The sequence below is a fragment of the Argentina silus genome (genome assembly GCF_951799395.1).
Source record: "Argentina silus genome assembly, chromosome: 9".
In the NCBI taxonomy this organism is placed as follows: Eukaryota; Metazoa; Chordata; class Actinopteri; order Argentiniformes; family Argentinidae; genus Argentina; species Argentina silus.
The window spans coordinates 5,506,511-5,521,095 of record NC_139663.1 but is presented as its reverse complement, the minus strand read 5'-3'; the positions used below and the strand labels follow the sequence as shown (position 1 = coordinate 5,521,095).

Here is a 14,585-nt window from a genome sequence, read left to right as displayed (position 1 = left end):
GGTGTATATGTGTTTGTCAGTCCGCTCTGCCTGCCTGCCTTTCCTTCTTTTATTTATTTATATATATTTATTTTATATAATATATATATATTGGTTTGAGTATGATCCTGGCTTGTGTTTGAGTTGTGTTTTGGTATGAGCCTGAGGCCATGGTTTCTGGTAGCGTGGATGTACAGTAGTCTGGTTCTAGGACCACACACTCAGCGCATGACGTCCTGGTTGACCTGACTTATATAAGAAGCTGCTGTCCTATGCAGCAAAAGCAAAGGTTCCTATTAAATGCCTGAAAATTGGGCTTCTCACACCATCATCATCATCATCATCATCATCATCTCTGGAGAGAAACATAAGTGTAGGGCATGATGGGGGCATGAAGTGTGTATGGTACCATTGTTCATCACAGATCCAGCCTGTAGTTACCCATGTTCATCTTACACCAGACTAACAAGCAGTGACGATGCCTTTTAAAGGAGTATTTTACTCAAATCATTTTCAAGTATGTTTCTCATTAGTCCACCATAAGTAGGGTCCCAAAATATCATTATTTTGTGCATTAAAGCCTCATACTGTAGATATCCTAACGACAAACATATATTTACTTCCTGGAATAGTCATTTCATGATGTGTTTTGTTTGTCACTAGGATATCTTTGAGGCTTTAATGCACACATTAATGATATTTTGGGACCATACTTATGGTGGACTGATGAGAGATATGCTTGAAAGTAAAGTACTCCTTTAAGAACTGTGTCCATGCCAATGCCTTTAAGAAATGTGATTGACCATGCATGAGCTCAGGCTGAGAAATGAGCCTTGAGTCACTAATAGACACTCAAACCCAAGGGTTCTGTTTACCTTCCAGTTTGGGTCCAGAATTGTCCCGGTTCTGAGAGAACAGGACCTCCGTAAGTCACCAGCCTCCATCGCCGTTCAGCCAACCAATCACACTCTCTCTTTCTCTCTCTCGCTCTCTCTTACTCTCTGCTGTCATTGGCTGTCTGGCTTCATTAGGGTGCTGGGCATCACTGGTCTTTTCCTGCCTTTGGCCTCACTAGATTGGCTTTTCTATTTGAGGTGAAACTTGTTCTAACCAATCCAGGAGGCCCTGGGTTGTAAAAGAAATTGTATTTTCATGGAGGTAAAAGCGTGTCATGGAGAGAACACTCTAACCTTGCATGCATGCCTATTCACACTGTTAGTAAATGTTAACTTCTCAAATTATTAGCACTAGAGTATTGTCTGTCACCACTTGCATGCTTGCTCTCACTGTATGGATAACTATAAACGATCAACTTTAAAACAGAAGTATATAAAAGCCTCTTAAACAGCTAGTGTACAGTAAGTGGTACTGTAGCTCTAGGGGTCTTTATGCCAGTCAACTGTCCCAAGACAATTGACCTTTGGGTGGGGTTTGGGGGTTCACCCCCATGTGCCCATGTGTATGTTTGATTTAAAAACTAACTGTCACTGTTGCCCCTTCCCCCCTCTCCCCACAGTGACCGCGCTCTGGAGGTCTACCTCCGGCCCACCCACACCGATGACAGATCTGCACCAATCTACTACTAGCAGGTCCCCTTGCCCTGGCCCTCCCTGTCACTACCCCGCTTGTGGAACAACCGTTCATCACAGGAGAAAATCACATGGTCTGCATTACTATACAGCACTAATGTTAAGGATACCTCTTGTTGTCAGAACTAAGATGGCCCTACTATGATACTACAGTAGTATGACTGTTTTGTTATTTTCAAGGTATTGATAACAAGTATTTTTGCCATATACAGTGCAATTTCATAGCAGTTCTGCATTTGCTCCTGCTATGTGTTGAATAATGTACAGTACAGAAAACTATTTAGGAAGTTAATTGTAAATATTTCTTAATTAGTCCTTCACACTGAGAGGATGTCATGGGGTGGCATTGGCATTTACAATAGCTGATTTAGATAACACTGGACTGGATCATATTATATAAGATTTTCAAATACAGTTTTCATTTAAACTAATACAAGTATATGTTGGCACTGTTATATAGGTTATGAGGAGCTACACTTACAGTAGCTTGTTCATGTCTTCAGACAGTGAAAGGTTTGTTAGACTAATTGTTTGATTGTCTAAAACCATGTTACTTACACAGCAGGCCTCTCTATTCTTTGATACAACACTGTAAATCGTATTTTGATGATTATAAGAACTATATCTAATGACTTAACTTGAGATCCACATGTGTACAATCACACACATTTTCACACACACTGTATATCCCATTGGTATCAATTCATGTAGTTAAACGTCCTAGTTCTGCACGCAAATCTCAAGTTAGGACTCCTTTCTCATCAGTAAATCAAACAAGGCTTGCAAAAAGACACACACACACCCCATTTTGTTTCAGTGCATACCTCTTCCCCGTGTAGTGAATTGTGGTGCATTACTTCAGTGTGGCCTCAAATCAAGCTAAGGCCCACAGATCACACTAAAGCAGCTCGATGGAAATGGATAGCTGTACAATGATCCAATCAAATGTAAGCTCTAGCAATGCTTGTGTAAAGTCCTAGGTAATTATATGTGAGTTGTGATACAGTATACCCAGTCATGTACAGAAATATGGGAACTGTGCCTTCTGCCACTGTCTCTATGATGCTCTTTGCAGCCTCAAGCTAAATCATCCTCCTAAAACACTGGTACACGCAAAGGGAACATGCATCATGATTATGTGTTATTGTTTGTCGTTCTTCAAAACGTCACAAATTGTATTTTCTTGCTTCTTTTTGGTTTCTCAAAAATGTTTACTGAGTCAACAAAGTAATTCCACGGTAAACAAACATGTTTTTGCTTGAATATGTTCAACTTCTACTATATTCATGCTAAAATAGTAGGATACATAACTCCTAAAGGAAGGCGCTCGTATTCTTTTTTTTTTTTTTTTTAGTATTCTCCAAATGGCCATATTAGCTAGCACATAAGGATGTTTACGTAAATAATGGCTCATTTTATATATTTAAAGTCAGTTTGAGTTTCCTGCATAAGAGTGATATGAAATATTATGTTATTGTCATAGAGCATTAGATCCTGCTGTCTCAGTAATAAACACTGGGACATTTGTTTGACATTAATAGGGGTTACATAAAGGACACCGTTCACTCTAGTGTGTGTGGATGTACAGAACGAGGACAAGCAGAAGAAGAGAAACTGTGATAGTAAGAGAAACTTGATGCCTCATACGGTATAAGACTGTGGTGGAAAAAAGCTTAGACAGTTGTGTTTTATGTCTGGCCCATAGCTTACCTGCTCTGGGTAGGGTTGCAAATGCATTTTATACTGTTTTATATATTTTCTCACTTTGTCTGACTGTCTTGTGTGTCCTTGTTTATATATCTGTGCTGTAAAGAATGTGCACATTCATGAAATAAAACAAAACAGACTTTAGAAAGTGAGTTTCATCATTTTGGAATTTAGGATGTGTAGTATTTCCAGTGCTATTAATGTCAAAAACAAAGATGGAGGCCTTGGGTACACATATTTACTACACACATTGATGAATAAGTTACAGACACATGGGAGGGGGGGGAACTCTGGTTTGATTTATTTGTTTTGTATAGTACAACAGCCATGAAACTGGGAGAGGAATGGAACTATAGCCATGATGTTACTACTGGTGCATGGACGAACCCATCTCACCTACTCTCAACAAGTAGAATCCACTTAGCCAGGGGTCATTGCAATATCTCTTTGGCAAATTTAAGACCGCAATATCCAACACTGTCTTCAGTGGATTAATTGTGGTTTAATATTCATACAAAAATACTAGTGATGCAGTCTCTTCTTGCAGAATGTGTAAAACTTGAAAGGCAGGAAGAGGAGAAATAGAATTGGCACTTTTAGCTACTCAGGATATCAGAAGGGGAGGAGTCGATACAGCAGTAGTAATATCAAGTCAAACTATCTGCTACATGTTGATAACATTCATACAATATGTGAAATGTCATAATCTGTACCTTCGTGTTTCAACTTTGTACACCACAAACCCACGTACCCAGCTTAAGTGTAATAAAATAGATATGCATCCGACAATGTACAGAAGATAGACTAAGATACAGTATATGGAAAAATACCACAGACAATCACAGTTTTGATGACTGATATCTTGACATGACACTGTTGAATTGTCATGATTTTAAAACAGAAAACAGTAAACAGAGACATTTAGAGAAAACCAATTTGGGTTCCCCTCCCATAATCTTCTCCCTCTCTCAAATTCTAGTATTTCTATTGCTGGTTCAATGAAACAGCTGTGAGCAAAGCTATGTGTCACTACATGGACTGAACCTGGAGCTGAGGCATGGACACACACAGGAAATGTCAAAGCGCCATCAATTTTACAAACAGTGTCCTGGGTTTCAACACAGAAAGTGCATTTAGACACAGTGAATATCATCATTGACCAGAGTGAGGAGTAACATACAAGGATCCGGGAAAACCTTGTTGCCTAATTCTATATACTGTACCTGTTATCATAATACTTTTTTCTCCCTGAACTATAACGTTCTTGCTGTAAGTACCCTCCTGGGAAAATATCTGTAATACCACTTCCACCTTCTTGTGGCTTTGGCAGGGTCTGGTATAGTATTTATTTCAGGGGTACAGTAAGGTTCAGCACCCCCACCCGCACTTCACCACCCACCAGTGTCCAAGGGTGGGGGTTGTCTTCTTTGGATACTCACAGCAGCATCCTGTTGGACTATCGTCAGACTTTGTTCATTGGCTCTGTGTGAGAGCTGTAACAGTCTTCCAGAAGATCCGACCAATGAGCAAGCAGATGGACCAAGGCAGTCAATGAGGAGAGCAGCAATTTCCATTTCACAAAACAATGACTTGTTGCTAATGAACATCAATGCTGAACTGAGCAAATAAGTTATAATTGTCAAATATGTTAGAACTCTAATACATAGATATTATTTTTGTTTCATCACATACTGTAATATGATTTATTTTTGTCTTCACATCATGGTCGTCCTTATTGGACTCTGTCATTTCTACCGTTAAGGGTGTTTCACTACGATAGGCACTGTCTCAAAAGGGGTCATCAGGGTCGGAAGACCCCATGTCAATAGAGATAATACTGTGAAGAACATGTAGCCATTCTGGGTTGAGGAGGACCAGGATATACATCCTCCCCCAGTCAGGGAGAGCAGGCTCACTCACTCCCTCTCCCCATCTTCACTGTCACCTGTGGATCCACAAGAGACAACCCATTAGCTCAGATCCAGCACTGGGACTTTATTGGGCAGTAATGAGGAGAATTGACTACACACAATACTGTGAAAATAGAAAAAGCAAAGACCATTACTGGAGCTACTGTTTATTGGATAAACTGGAGGAATGTATGATAATGTGTTGCGATAAAATTCTGATCTGATCTGATCTGTGACAGATGGCCTATTTCACAATGTAAGGGTTCTTTGCTGGTACTGACCTCCTGCTGAGTCCATGTCCGAGTCGGACACATGGGTGATGGAGAAACGGGAGACACTGAAACGGGAAAACTGTGCTGCCGGCTTGTGCTCGGGAGCCATGGAGGGAAGGATGGGGACCGGCATGGAGTCAGAGACAGGCTCAGCTGTGGAGGGGCTCGACATCAACGGGAAGTCATCTTCCCACTCAAACCCTCCACCTGAACACGCACACAAACACACGCACACACAGGGTGGTCAGAGAGGATACAGCAATGGGTAGATGGGCAACACAATTCACTCATCAACATCCAGAATAGAACAGAAATAATATTCTAAAAAGTATGTATGACATTAACTACACACTTTCATGAACTATTGTCCACCCAATATTATCTTTTAGACGTATTGTGTTTTACATTTCCTTCCATTGTATCTGTAGTCTTACTCTCTTCAGAGATGTTCCCATCTGAGTCATCAGAGGCGTTGACCCTCTCCTGTGGCTGGGGGTGGGAGTTCTCGCCTTCTGAGGCCTGGCCACTGGGCTCTGCTCCTGGGGGGAAGGTGAAGTCAGCCAGCTCCCCAGTCGGGCTCTCCTGGAGGGCAGACAGACAGGCAGATATCATTCAGACATTTTCAGAAACACTACAACATCTAGCAGTACACAGGTAACCAAGAACTTGTCAAAACAACACATCATTACAATGTCAATACATCTAATGTCGATTAGGGTATAACCTAAGCATTGATATTAATTGATGAGTGTCATATTACAACAGGGTGACTGACCTGGTCAAATAGGAACACAGTGACGTCATCGAAAAAGGAGACAGCTTTCTTCTTCCTCTCCAGCTCATCACAGAAGGACTGGGTAAGTAGTGAGGGCATCTTGAGGAGGCTCCGGAGGTGTCTTGCCCCACTGCGGTCACTCACCACCACCGGCACTGTGGTAAAATCCTCCTCACTGTCCTCACTCTCCTCATCCTGGATGTTGTAAGTCCTCAGCTCCTCGTCCGACTCGCTATCATCTGATTCCTCATCCTCCTGCTCCCCAAGCGGGGCCCTTACATCTTCTCCACACAGCTCAAGGAAAGAGGCAGAGGAGGAGAGTACATCTACAGGACCATTTTGTTCTTCACCGAAGCCTTCCAGTGAAACACACTCTTCTTCCTCCTCCTCTTCCTCTCTCACCTCCTCCCCCTCCTGTACATGATTGAACTCTGGTATCTCCTCCTCCTCTGTGGAGCCCTCTCCATCCTCCCTGTCTTTGGCGACTTCCTCTCTGTAGTCTTCTATGGTGGAGTCTGAGCCCAGGGACTGGACAGGGGAGTAGTCTTCTGAGCCTCTGTTCTCCTGGTCATGGCCGGCCGAAGCATCCTGTACAGTTGACGAGCCTTCAGAGACGATGGTGGAGCTGCACTCTGACAAAGCCTCCTCTCCTGAGTGCTCAGACTCCAGCCCCAGGCCATCATCAGGGGTTGATTCCTTGGTCAGGCAGCCCCCCATCTGAGGGGGGAAGGGGGACAGCATGGAAAAGCCAGGGACTGAGGAGAGCGAGAGAGAGGAAGAGCATGGGTCAGGCTCAGAGAGGTCCAATATGACACGATTTCTGTTTTTTATCTGATTTGTTAGATGATAACCCAACCCTGTCTTGGTCTGTGGTTTCAGTTCATCTTTCACTGTAGAACTCTGTTTTCCAGCATACCCCACATAGTCCTCGTCTCTTGGACTGGCAAAGAAGTTGCTGCCCTCATCCTGGGGACTCCTCTCATTCTCTGCATCGTAGTCAGAGAAGTAGGCAGAGTCCCTGTATGAGTTCTTGGTACTCAATCCCTTCAGCTGCATCTCAGATCCACTGGCAGTGCATAGTGAGACCCCCTCAAGGTCCATCTGCAGGACCAGCTCCGGCCCTTCTGACTCCACACTTCCACTCAAGACGGGGGTCACCTCCCCATCTCGGATGTCCCCATGCTCCTTGAAGATGAACTCTGGAGATTCATTGTTCTCTGTGTCGTAGCCACTGTCCAAAGACTTGGGCAGGATGGTGGTGTGGAAGCTGTCTGGGCTGAAGGCCTCACAGGGGCTGGCCATGGAGGAGGACAGGTTCATTGTGTCCACAGAGTCAGGGGTTCCCACAGGGTTCTTCAGGCATCTGTGGTGGGTTGGGCTGAGGTCACCAACCTCTGAGAAATCCAGGGTGAAGTCAGTGAAGATGCCTGAGGTGATGTCGCTGATGTCATCGTTGTCGTCATCACTGCAGTCGAGGATGTCTATGAAGCTGATGCTGGAGCATTCTGCGTCCATCCCGCTGTCCAACCCTCTGCTAGCCTCTGACACTTCAGGGTGGCCCAGCCTCTTCTCCCCTAGACCACTGGAGACTCCCATTGGCACTTTAATTTCTTTCATTTGCATAGGTGCCTCCCAGATATTCCCTCTCTGTTTGTCTAACAAGGCTCCCATTGGGCCTGTATGAGGCTCCATGTAAGTGGATGGGGATTTGATATAACTTGCTTCTGGGATCATCTGCGGCTCAGAGTAAAGTCTCTCTCCAGTGAACAAAGATGACATTTTGCCGTTTCCCTCTGCAGTAACAGTGGTGACATTGTCATTGGCACCGGCTTTAGGGTTGTCATTCTGGACAATAGAGCTGGAGAGAGAATCAATGCCTCTGAGATTATCTCTGGTTAAGTGGTCTTTGACAGGCGACACTGTCTCCTCTCTAGCCTCATGGCACACGTGAATATATGAGCCAAACTCACCTGGTTGGCTAGTGGACGTGCAGCCACTGTCTCTGCCTGTGGCCTCCAAGTAGCTGAAAGCTCTGGAGCTATGGAACGTGGTATTATCATTAGCCATAGTTGAAGGCCACAAGTATGTTGCATTATCAGAGGCCATGGTGTAATGGAGATCTAGATAATAGTCCTGGGTGCTGCCTGTCTGCCTGCCATCAAAGGTCAAACTGTTGTTATTAGCGGAGTGGTTGGAGGTCCAGTTAGTGGCCTCTCTCTCTGAGAACAGGTCACCATCATCCTCAGTGTCCCCACTTCTCCCCCGACCCACCACAAGGCCATCCCCTGTCTCTACGTCAACACCAATGTGGTTAGCCATGGGAATACTCTTTCTGAGAGGGCCCATCATGTCATAGTAACCCTCACTAACCATGCTCCTGGCTGTGGTGGTTCCCTGGCTAGCCTCTAGGTAGGGGTCGCAGTGGCCCAGGCTAGGGCTGCTCATGGGTTGTGACAAGCTCCGTGGGGTTTCCAGCCTCCCCATTGGATGAAGCAGACTCTGCCGGGACTGTGGGGGCGTGTCCTCTGGGGAGTGGCAGCCAGTCTGTTTAGGGGGCGAGTGTTCACAGTAGAGGCTCTCTCTTTGATTGGGGGAGAAGTACTGGCTTGACCTCCCCAGCTCCACAGGACTGGTGATAGGAGCTTGTCTCAACAGTGGCTCCATGGTTAGAGATACGGCTGGGCTAGTATCTGAGTCATAGGCACTGGGTTTGCCTCCATCGGCTGCTGACCAGTACACGCTGGGCTGGGCTACAGATGGGCAGGTCCTACTCCCTGTGGAGAAGCTACTGTTGCTAGCCTCAATTCCTGGGCTATAGTCAACTACACTGTCATCCAGATTAATATTACACTCGACCGGCTCCTCAATGCGGATGTAGTACTCACTGCTCACTGAGGGGCTGTGGGCGCTCAGCACTGGAACCACCCCTGGGTGATCTGACTCGTAGTAGGGAGGCGAGACCCCCAGGGTGAGGCCATCTGCCTTGCAGCCCCCTGAGGTGCTGCCTGTTATGGGGTAGTAGATGTCCTGGTAGTGGGGGTTTCCCTGACCCAGGGGACCGCTGGTGGAAGACGAACAATAAGGCTGCTCGGCGCGTGCCTGCTCCCACTTGTACTCAAAGTTGAGACCATGGCTGGTCTCTGTGACAGTCAGGATGTCATCTCCTGTGTCGGAGTGGAAGCTGTCGGAAGAGAAGTGCTCCAGGAGGGGGAAGGAGGAGGAGGCTGAGGCGGAGGAGGCCAGCTCCACTGCCTGGGCGGGGGCTGGGGTAGGGGTGAGGGTTGGTTCTGGAGCAGGGATTTGGGCTGTGTGGGAGGTACTGCTGATCAGGTTGGGTCTCAGGGAGTTCCAGCGCTGCTCAAAGTCCTCCTCAGCCTCGCTGGACCCCTTGGCACACAGGTAGGTCAATAGGAGGTGAACCTCCTCTGAGTTGGGCCTCTGCTCAGGCTGCAGCCAGCAGAACTGCATCACCTCATACCTGGGCACAGAGAGACACAAAGAGAAGAGAGTATAGGAAGATTAATGATGAAGTGTTACTCTATGATTTGTTGTAAATCAATAGTTAATTTACAATGACAAAATAGTGACTGATTTCAACCCATGTAAGGAGGAAAGACTAAGATTGGTTAGCGTGCCAGCATAAAATACATTGATTGGTTGTGTGTGTGTTTACACGTGTACAGTACGTGTGCATGTACATGTGCATGCCTGAATGTGTGTGTTTGTTTGTGTGTGTGATTGGACTCACCATCGTTCAGCAAGGGGCACTTTGAGAAGAGGCTTCGGCAGTTTGAGTTGCTGTTCCTTTACAGCATACGTCAACACCTGTCTGTCAGAGTAATGTCTGTAGGGCTGGTTCCCTAGCTCAAACAACTCCCAGATAGTCACCCCCAGAGACCTGCAATAGTAAGGAGTGCCAAGGTCAGGAGGAGGACACCCTGTTCAAACTTCAGCAATAAGCACGGAAAGTTAACTTTTTATAGGATGAGATATCTTCATAAGAGTTGGATTTAGTGGCTTGAGTGGGGTTTTGTTCTCAACAGAAGAGAGTTGCGTCACTGACCCTTCAACAATAACACCAATAAACATCAAAGAACCTCTGCTCACCAGACGTTGCTGGTCTTGGTCTGGTCCACCACCAGCAGGTTGCCATGGACCTCATCTATCAGCTCCGGAGCGATCCAGCGCAGCGGCACCCATATCTGATCTGGCGTCACAAAGTAGTCATCCTACAGAGGAAGAGACGCATGGGTTACATTAAGTTTGTCAAATGTGTACTGGTGGAAAATGTATATCATGTACCATAAGGTGTAGGCATTGGCTCCTTACTGTTGACCTACCTTATACCTGCTGTGTGAGAGGCCATAGTCTCCGATCTTTACGGTCATCTCTGAGGTCAACAGACAGTTCCTCAAGGCCAGGTCACTGTGGGGTCAGGAGGAACCACGAGAACAGTGACCACACTAGACTCAACAGAATGTTATGAAATCAGCTGTCTCCCATTGCAATAACATTGTGTTGCAACAAACCACTTCTATCCTTGCCATGTTTTTTCACTGCGTGAAAGCATTATGTTAAACAATAAGTATCACATTAGCATAAACATTCAAGAATAAATGAAGTGGGATGTTTTGCACAAGATTCTCTGTATCTATTTCCAGATTGCTCCAGAGAGAGAGAGAGAGAGGTACTAATCCCTGTGTGTTCATCTAACCTCCAGCAGTCACTGGGGACTCATCAGCTCGGCAGCCATTGATTGGGTGCCATGGCAACATCGGCGAGAAGAAAGGGGTTCCCCCCAGCAACAAAATCACTGATGCTGGAGTCTATGAGGGCCACTCAGGCAGCACCAGGATATTGTTACAGGGAGAGACCAGCAGGGGGCCACACTGGACTGGAGTATACTATAGTTCACCTTGGATACACCCATCCACTCACCCACCTGTGAATAAAGTTGTACTTGTGGAGGTGCAGCAGGCCTGAGGCAATCTCACAAGCCAGTCGCTGGAGGATCAAGGGGTCAGGGGTCACAGAGTCAGCTGCCCGGCAGCTGCGTAGGTAGCTCTTGAGGTCCCCCTTTGGGATTGGATAAGAGGGGACAAAAGGAGTGACATTCTTAGTCCTTTACTCAAATACAGCATTGCAGCTTCCCACCAACAGGGGGAGTGATCTCACATCTAATAATACTGCACCAAAAGACTCATATGTAACCCTTATCTGGATGAGGAAAAGAGCTTCAACAACCCAGAGAGGATAGCTACTCACCAGAGGGCAGAACTCCATGACCAGCAGGTAGGGTGTGACCTCAGAGCACTGTGCCAGGCATTGCAGGAGGGCTGGGTGCTGAAGGGCACTGGGGGGTAGAGGAGGGGGGCAGATTACTTTTACATTCACAGTTTATACACAAACAATAAATAGTAGCCTAATTGGTACTAGAGACCAATGACTGTGTATAAAGCTATTCATCCATTCATCTATCCATCCATCTATTCATTCATTCAGTTTTGTGTTGGAAGAGTGTCCTATTCATGTGGTAAAGAGATAGAGAGGGAGAGACCCAGGGTGTGAGACAGTGATTTGGCTCTGACCGGTAGGGCTGGACCTCCTCCAGGAACTGCATCTGGTCCTGAACACTGGCGCTGGCCTTCAGCTCCTTCACCACCACCTGGGTAGTACTGAGGCCAGCATTCACCTCCCCCAGCAGGACCTGGGACACAAACCCGCACACACACATACACACACAAAATCAGCACGAGTCAACACAAAATATGGACGAAAGAGACAGAGGGGAGAGAGATGATGATAAAAAGAGAGGGAAGAAAAAGACAGAACGAATAGAAATCATGTTCAGTACTACTGAAGCGTGAAAATTCAACGGAATTCACTATGTCATGTAAATTTGTACAGTTTTCACAAAGACAAGCACCCAGACTGTTTGGTAAGATTTGGCCAACAAAAAATGAGATCATCGACACATTACCCACACATTCCATACACCTCACATCACAATTACACGGGCACAGGGGCAAAGACAGGTGCTGCTATCACTGGGTCCAATCTGTGCCATAAGACCCACTGGATCAATGTGTGTTACAGAAAAGAGAAGGCAGCTCACCTTGCCAAACCAGCCATGTCCTATCTCCTTCAGATAGAGCAGACTGTGACGGCCAAGGTCAGACGATTTCAGCAGCTGGACTGGAGAGGGAGAGGGAGAGGGAGAGGGAGAAAGAGAGAGAAGAGAGAGAAAGAAAGAGAGACAGAGAGAGAGAGAGAGAGAGAGAGAGAGAGTGAGGGTGAGACGTTTCAAATTTAGATTAGAGACACATTACGACGGTTAGAATGGAGAGTCTGGGAAAGGGGTGGAAGAGGGAGAGTAATAATAGGAAAATAAAGTGTGGGTTGTCACCACAGCTCAGTAGAACAAAGAAATGTAGATAGAAATGCATAAGTATAACTGTGTACACAGAAATAAAATCAGGAGGAGAGGACTGGAGCTTCACAGGCAGAACACAACAGGAGAAAGAGAGATAGAGCAAAAAAGAGCAAAAAAAGCTGCTTGAACTAAACAATAATCAAAAGATGCCCCCAGGGAACAAATATGTCGCAAGTCGAGCTGAGAAAACAATCATATAATCCTCACGACCTCAAATAAATTGAGGTGGTGAAATCCTCTGAAGGCAAATGCAGTAAACTTACATTTTTTTCACCCAATATGATTGAGTTACTTAAAGTACTAAAACATCCCCTCATTGTTACTTACAAATGCCATCACAACAAACAAAAAAAGTAGAGCACGGATACACAAAAAGAAAATACCTTGACGGATCCTCATAACTCAGAGCTGATGAGGACGATGAAGGTGATGATAGTGATGATGAAGACAGAGCAGCAGAGCAGCCCTCCACTCTGAGCACCGTGAGTGGGACTGAGTCCCAGAGAGGACGGTGTGGGGGCCAAGTTCGCTCAGTCCCAGTGTGAGAAACCAGAGCCCATGGCCGCAGCCCCAGTGTGTGTCTGATAGCCCATGGGCCCAGCCCCAGCATGTTTGTGTGTGTGAGAGCCCAATGCTGGGGCCACGTCAGCCCTCCACAGGGTTTAACCCTGCAAGCCCTCACACAGCTGAACAAGCTGCCCGCTCTGCCTCTCTCAGCCCAGACACAGCACATCCTCAAGCTGGAGACACACGTTGTTCCACAGCCGGTTCCAGAACCTTCCAGCTGCTGCTCACACGCACAGGAAACACTGGCACCTATATAGACTGGGTCTATTTTCAGTCGGAGGTAGAAATCTCATCAGGGCGCGAAGTCTGGACCGAAGGTTGAAGACCAGTCAAGGTACGATGTTCTTGAGATGGCTCTCGCTCTGTTCTGAGTGTAGAAGTCACTAGGTTCTGGTCATGCATGTCTCTCCGTGTCCGCAACGCATGTCCGTAGTGTGCCGTGTGACACGCCAGCGCCTTGTGCTCCCTCAAGACACCCAGCAGTCAGTGACATAAGAGCCACATCATAATAACCTTTCTGTCAGTAGGACAGCAGCATTCCTCAGCCTCTGGGTCAACAAACAGAGCTCTGTGAGCCGCAGAAAGACCTCTGTCATACGCACTGACCCCCCCTCCCCACCACCACCACCCTGTCACCCCCCCCAGGTCCTGGTGCATGCCACCACCCCGTCCCTCTATATCTCTCTCTCTGACAGACCCCTCCCTGTATTGTGCCCATAATGGCCGTCCTCCGCTGTGGCGTTCCGCGGGTGCTTCGGGCCCCGGGCCGTACACTCACACACTCCCCCCCCCTCCCCCCCCCCCCAGGTCTGCTAAATCACAGTCTTTGTGTAGCGGTCCTCACCCCGCCTGGTACCAGTGTGCCAGCACAGACACAAGGCCCATTCTCTGGCCCAGTGGGCTGCTGGGCAGGGGTTGTCACGGTGATAACAGTCCCCTCCGCCCCACCACAGAGAGACAGAAGTGTATCTCTCCTTTTTTTTTCTGGAAGCCTGAACTATTCTTTTATATCCTTCCCAGTGAGGAATCTGTGAGTGTGCGTTCCCCTCCCTCCCCTGGCATTCCCAGAGAAGCCTGATGTAGGACCAGAGTAAAGATTGTGGTGGTGGGATGGTGGAATGATACACAGAACAGTTAGGAGGATGGGATGGGGACTTTACTATCACAAAACTAAGAAAATATCTTATAATGTGTGTGTGTTTGTGTGTGTGTGTCTGTGTGTGTCTGTGTGTGTTGGAGTGTGTGCATTTACTTTGTGTGCTTTAGAGTGATAGTTCAGAAATCTGTCTGATTATGGGTGAGTGAGTGAATATGCGTGGAGAGAGATACAAGAGAGGTGTGGATGTGTGGATG

General features: G+C 46.6%; 2 protein-coding genes across 7 annotated transcripts in view; one reads left to right on the top strand and one right to left on the bottom strand.

Annotated features, from left to right (window-relative positions):
• Positions 1–3,423, top strand: part of LOC310809976 (BAR/IMD domain-containing adapter protein 2-like) — a 42,359-nt gene extending 38,936 nt beyond the window's left edge. For 3 of the 6 annotated variants that reach the window (XM_083677535.1, XM_083677534.1, XM_083677532.1), the window contains one exon: positions 1,496–3,423. In XM_083677535.1, coding sequence (XP_083533661.1) covers positions 1,496–1,565 — 70 coding nt within the window. In that variant the 3' untranslated portion in view covers positions 1,566–3,423. Of the gene's footprint in view, positions 1–861; positions 905–1,495 lie in introns of all 6 variants that reach the window. The other 3 variants (XR_014554418.1, XM_083677536.1, XM_083677533.1) reach the window with 3 other exon arrangements.
• A 127-nt stretch (positions 3,424–3,550) lies between these two features.
• LOC310809253 (serine/threonine-protein kinase LMTK1-like) overlaps positions 3,551–14,585 on the bottom strand; it is a 30,701-nt gene continuing 19,666 nt past the window's right edge. Inside the window, exons 4-14 of the mRNA XM_083676447.1 lie at positions 12,348–12,427; positions 11,821–11,939; positions 11,498–11,585; positions 11,175–11,308; positions 10,573–10,657; positions 10,340–10,461; positions 9,981–10,130; positions 6,233–9,710; positions 5,892–6,039; positions 5,467–5,664; positions 3,551–5,220 (exon numbers count right to left, since the gene is read on the bottom strand). Coding sequence (XP_083532573.1) covers positions 5,192–5,220; positions 5,467–5,664; positions 5,892–6,039; positions 6,233–9,710; positions 9,981–10,130; positions 10,340–10,461; positions 10,573–10,657; positions 11,175–11,308; positions 11,498–11,585; positions 11,821–11,939; positions 12,348–12,427 — 4,631 coding nt within the window. The 3' untranslated portion in view covers positions 3,551–5,191. The remainder of the gene's footprint in view (positions 5,221–5,466; positions 5,665–5,891; positions 6,040–6,232; positions 9,711–9,980; positions 10,131–10,339; positions 10,462–10,572; positions 10,658–11,174; positions 11,309–11,497; positions 11,586–11,820; positions 11,940–12,347; positions 12,428–14,585) is intronic.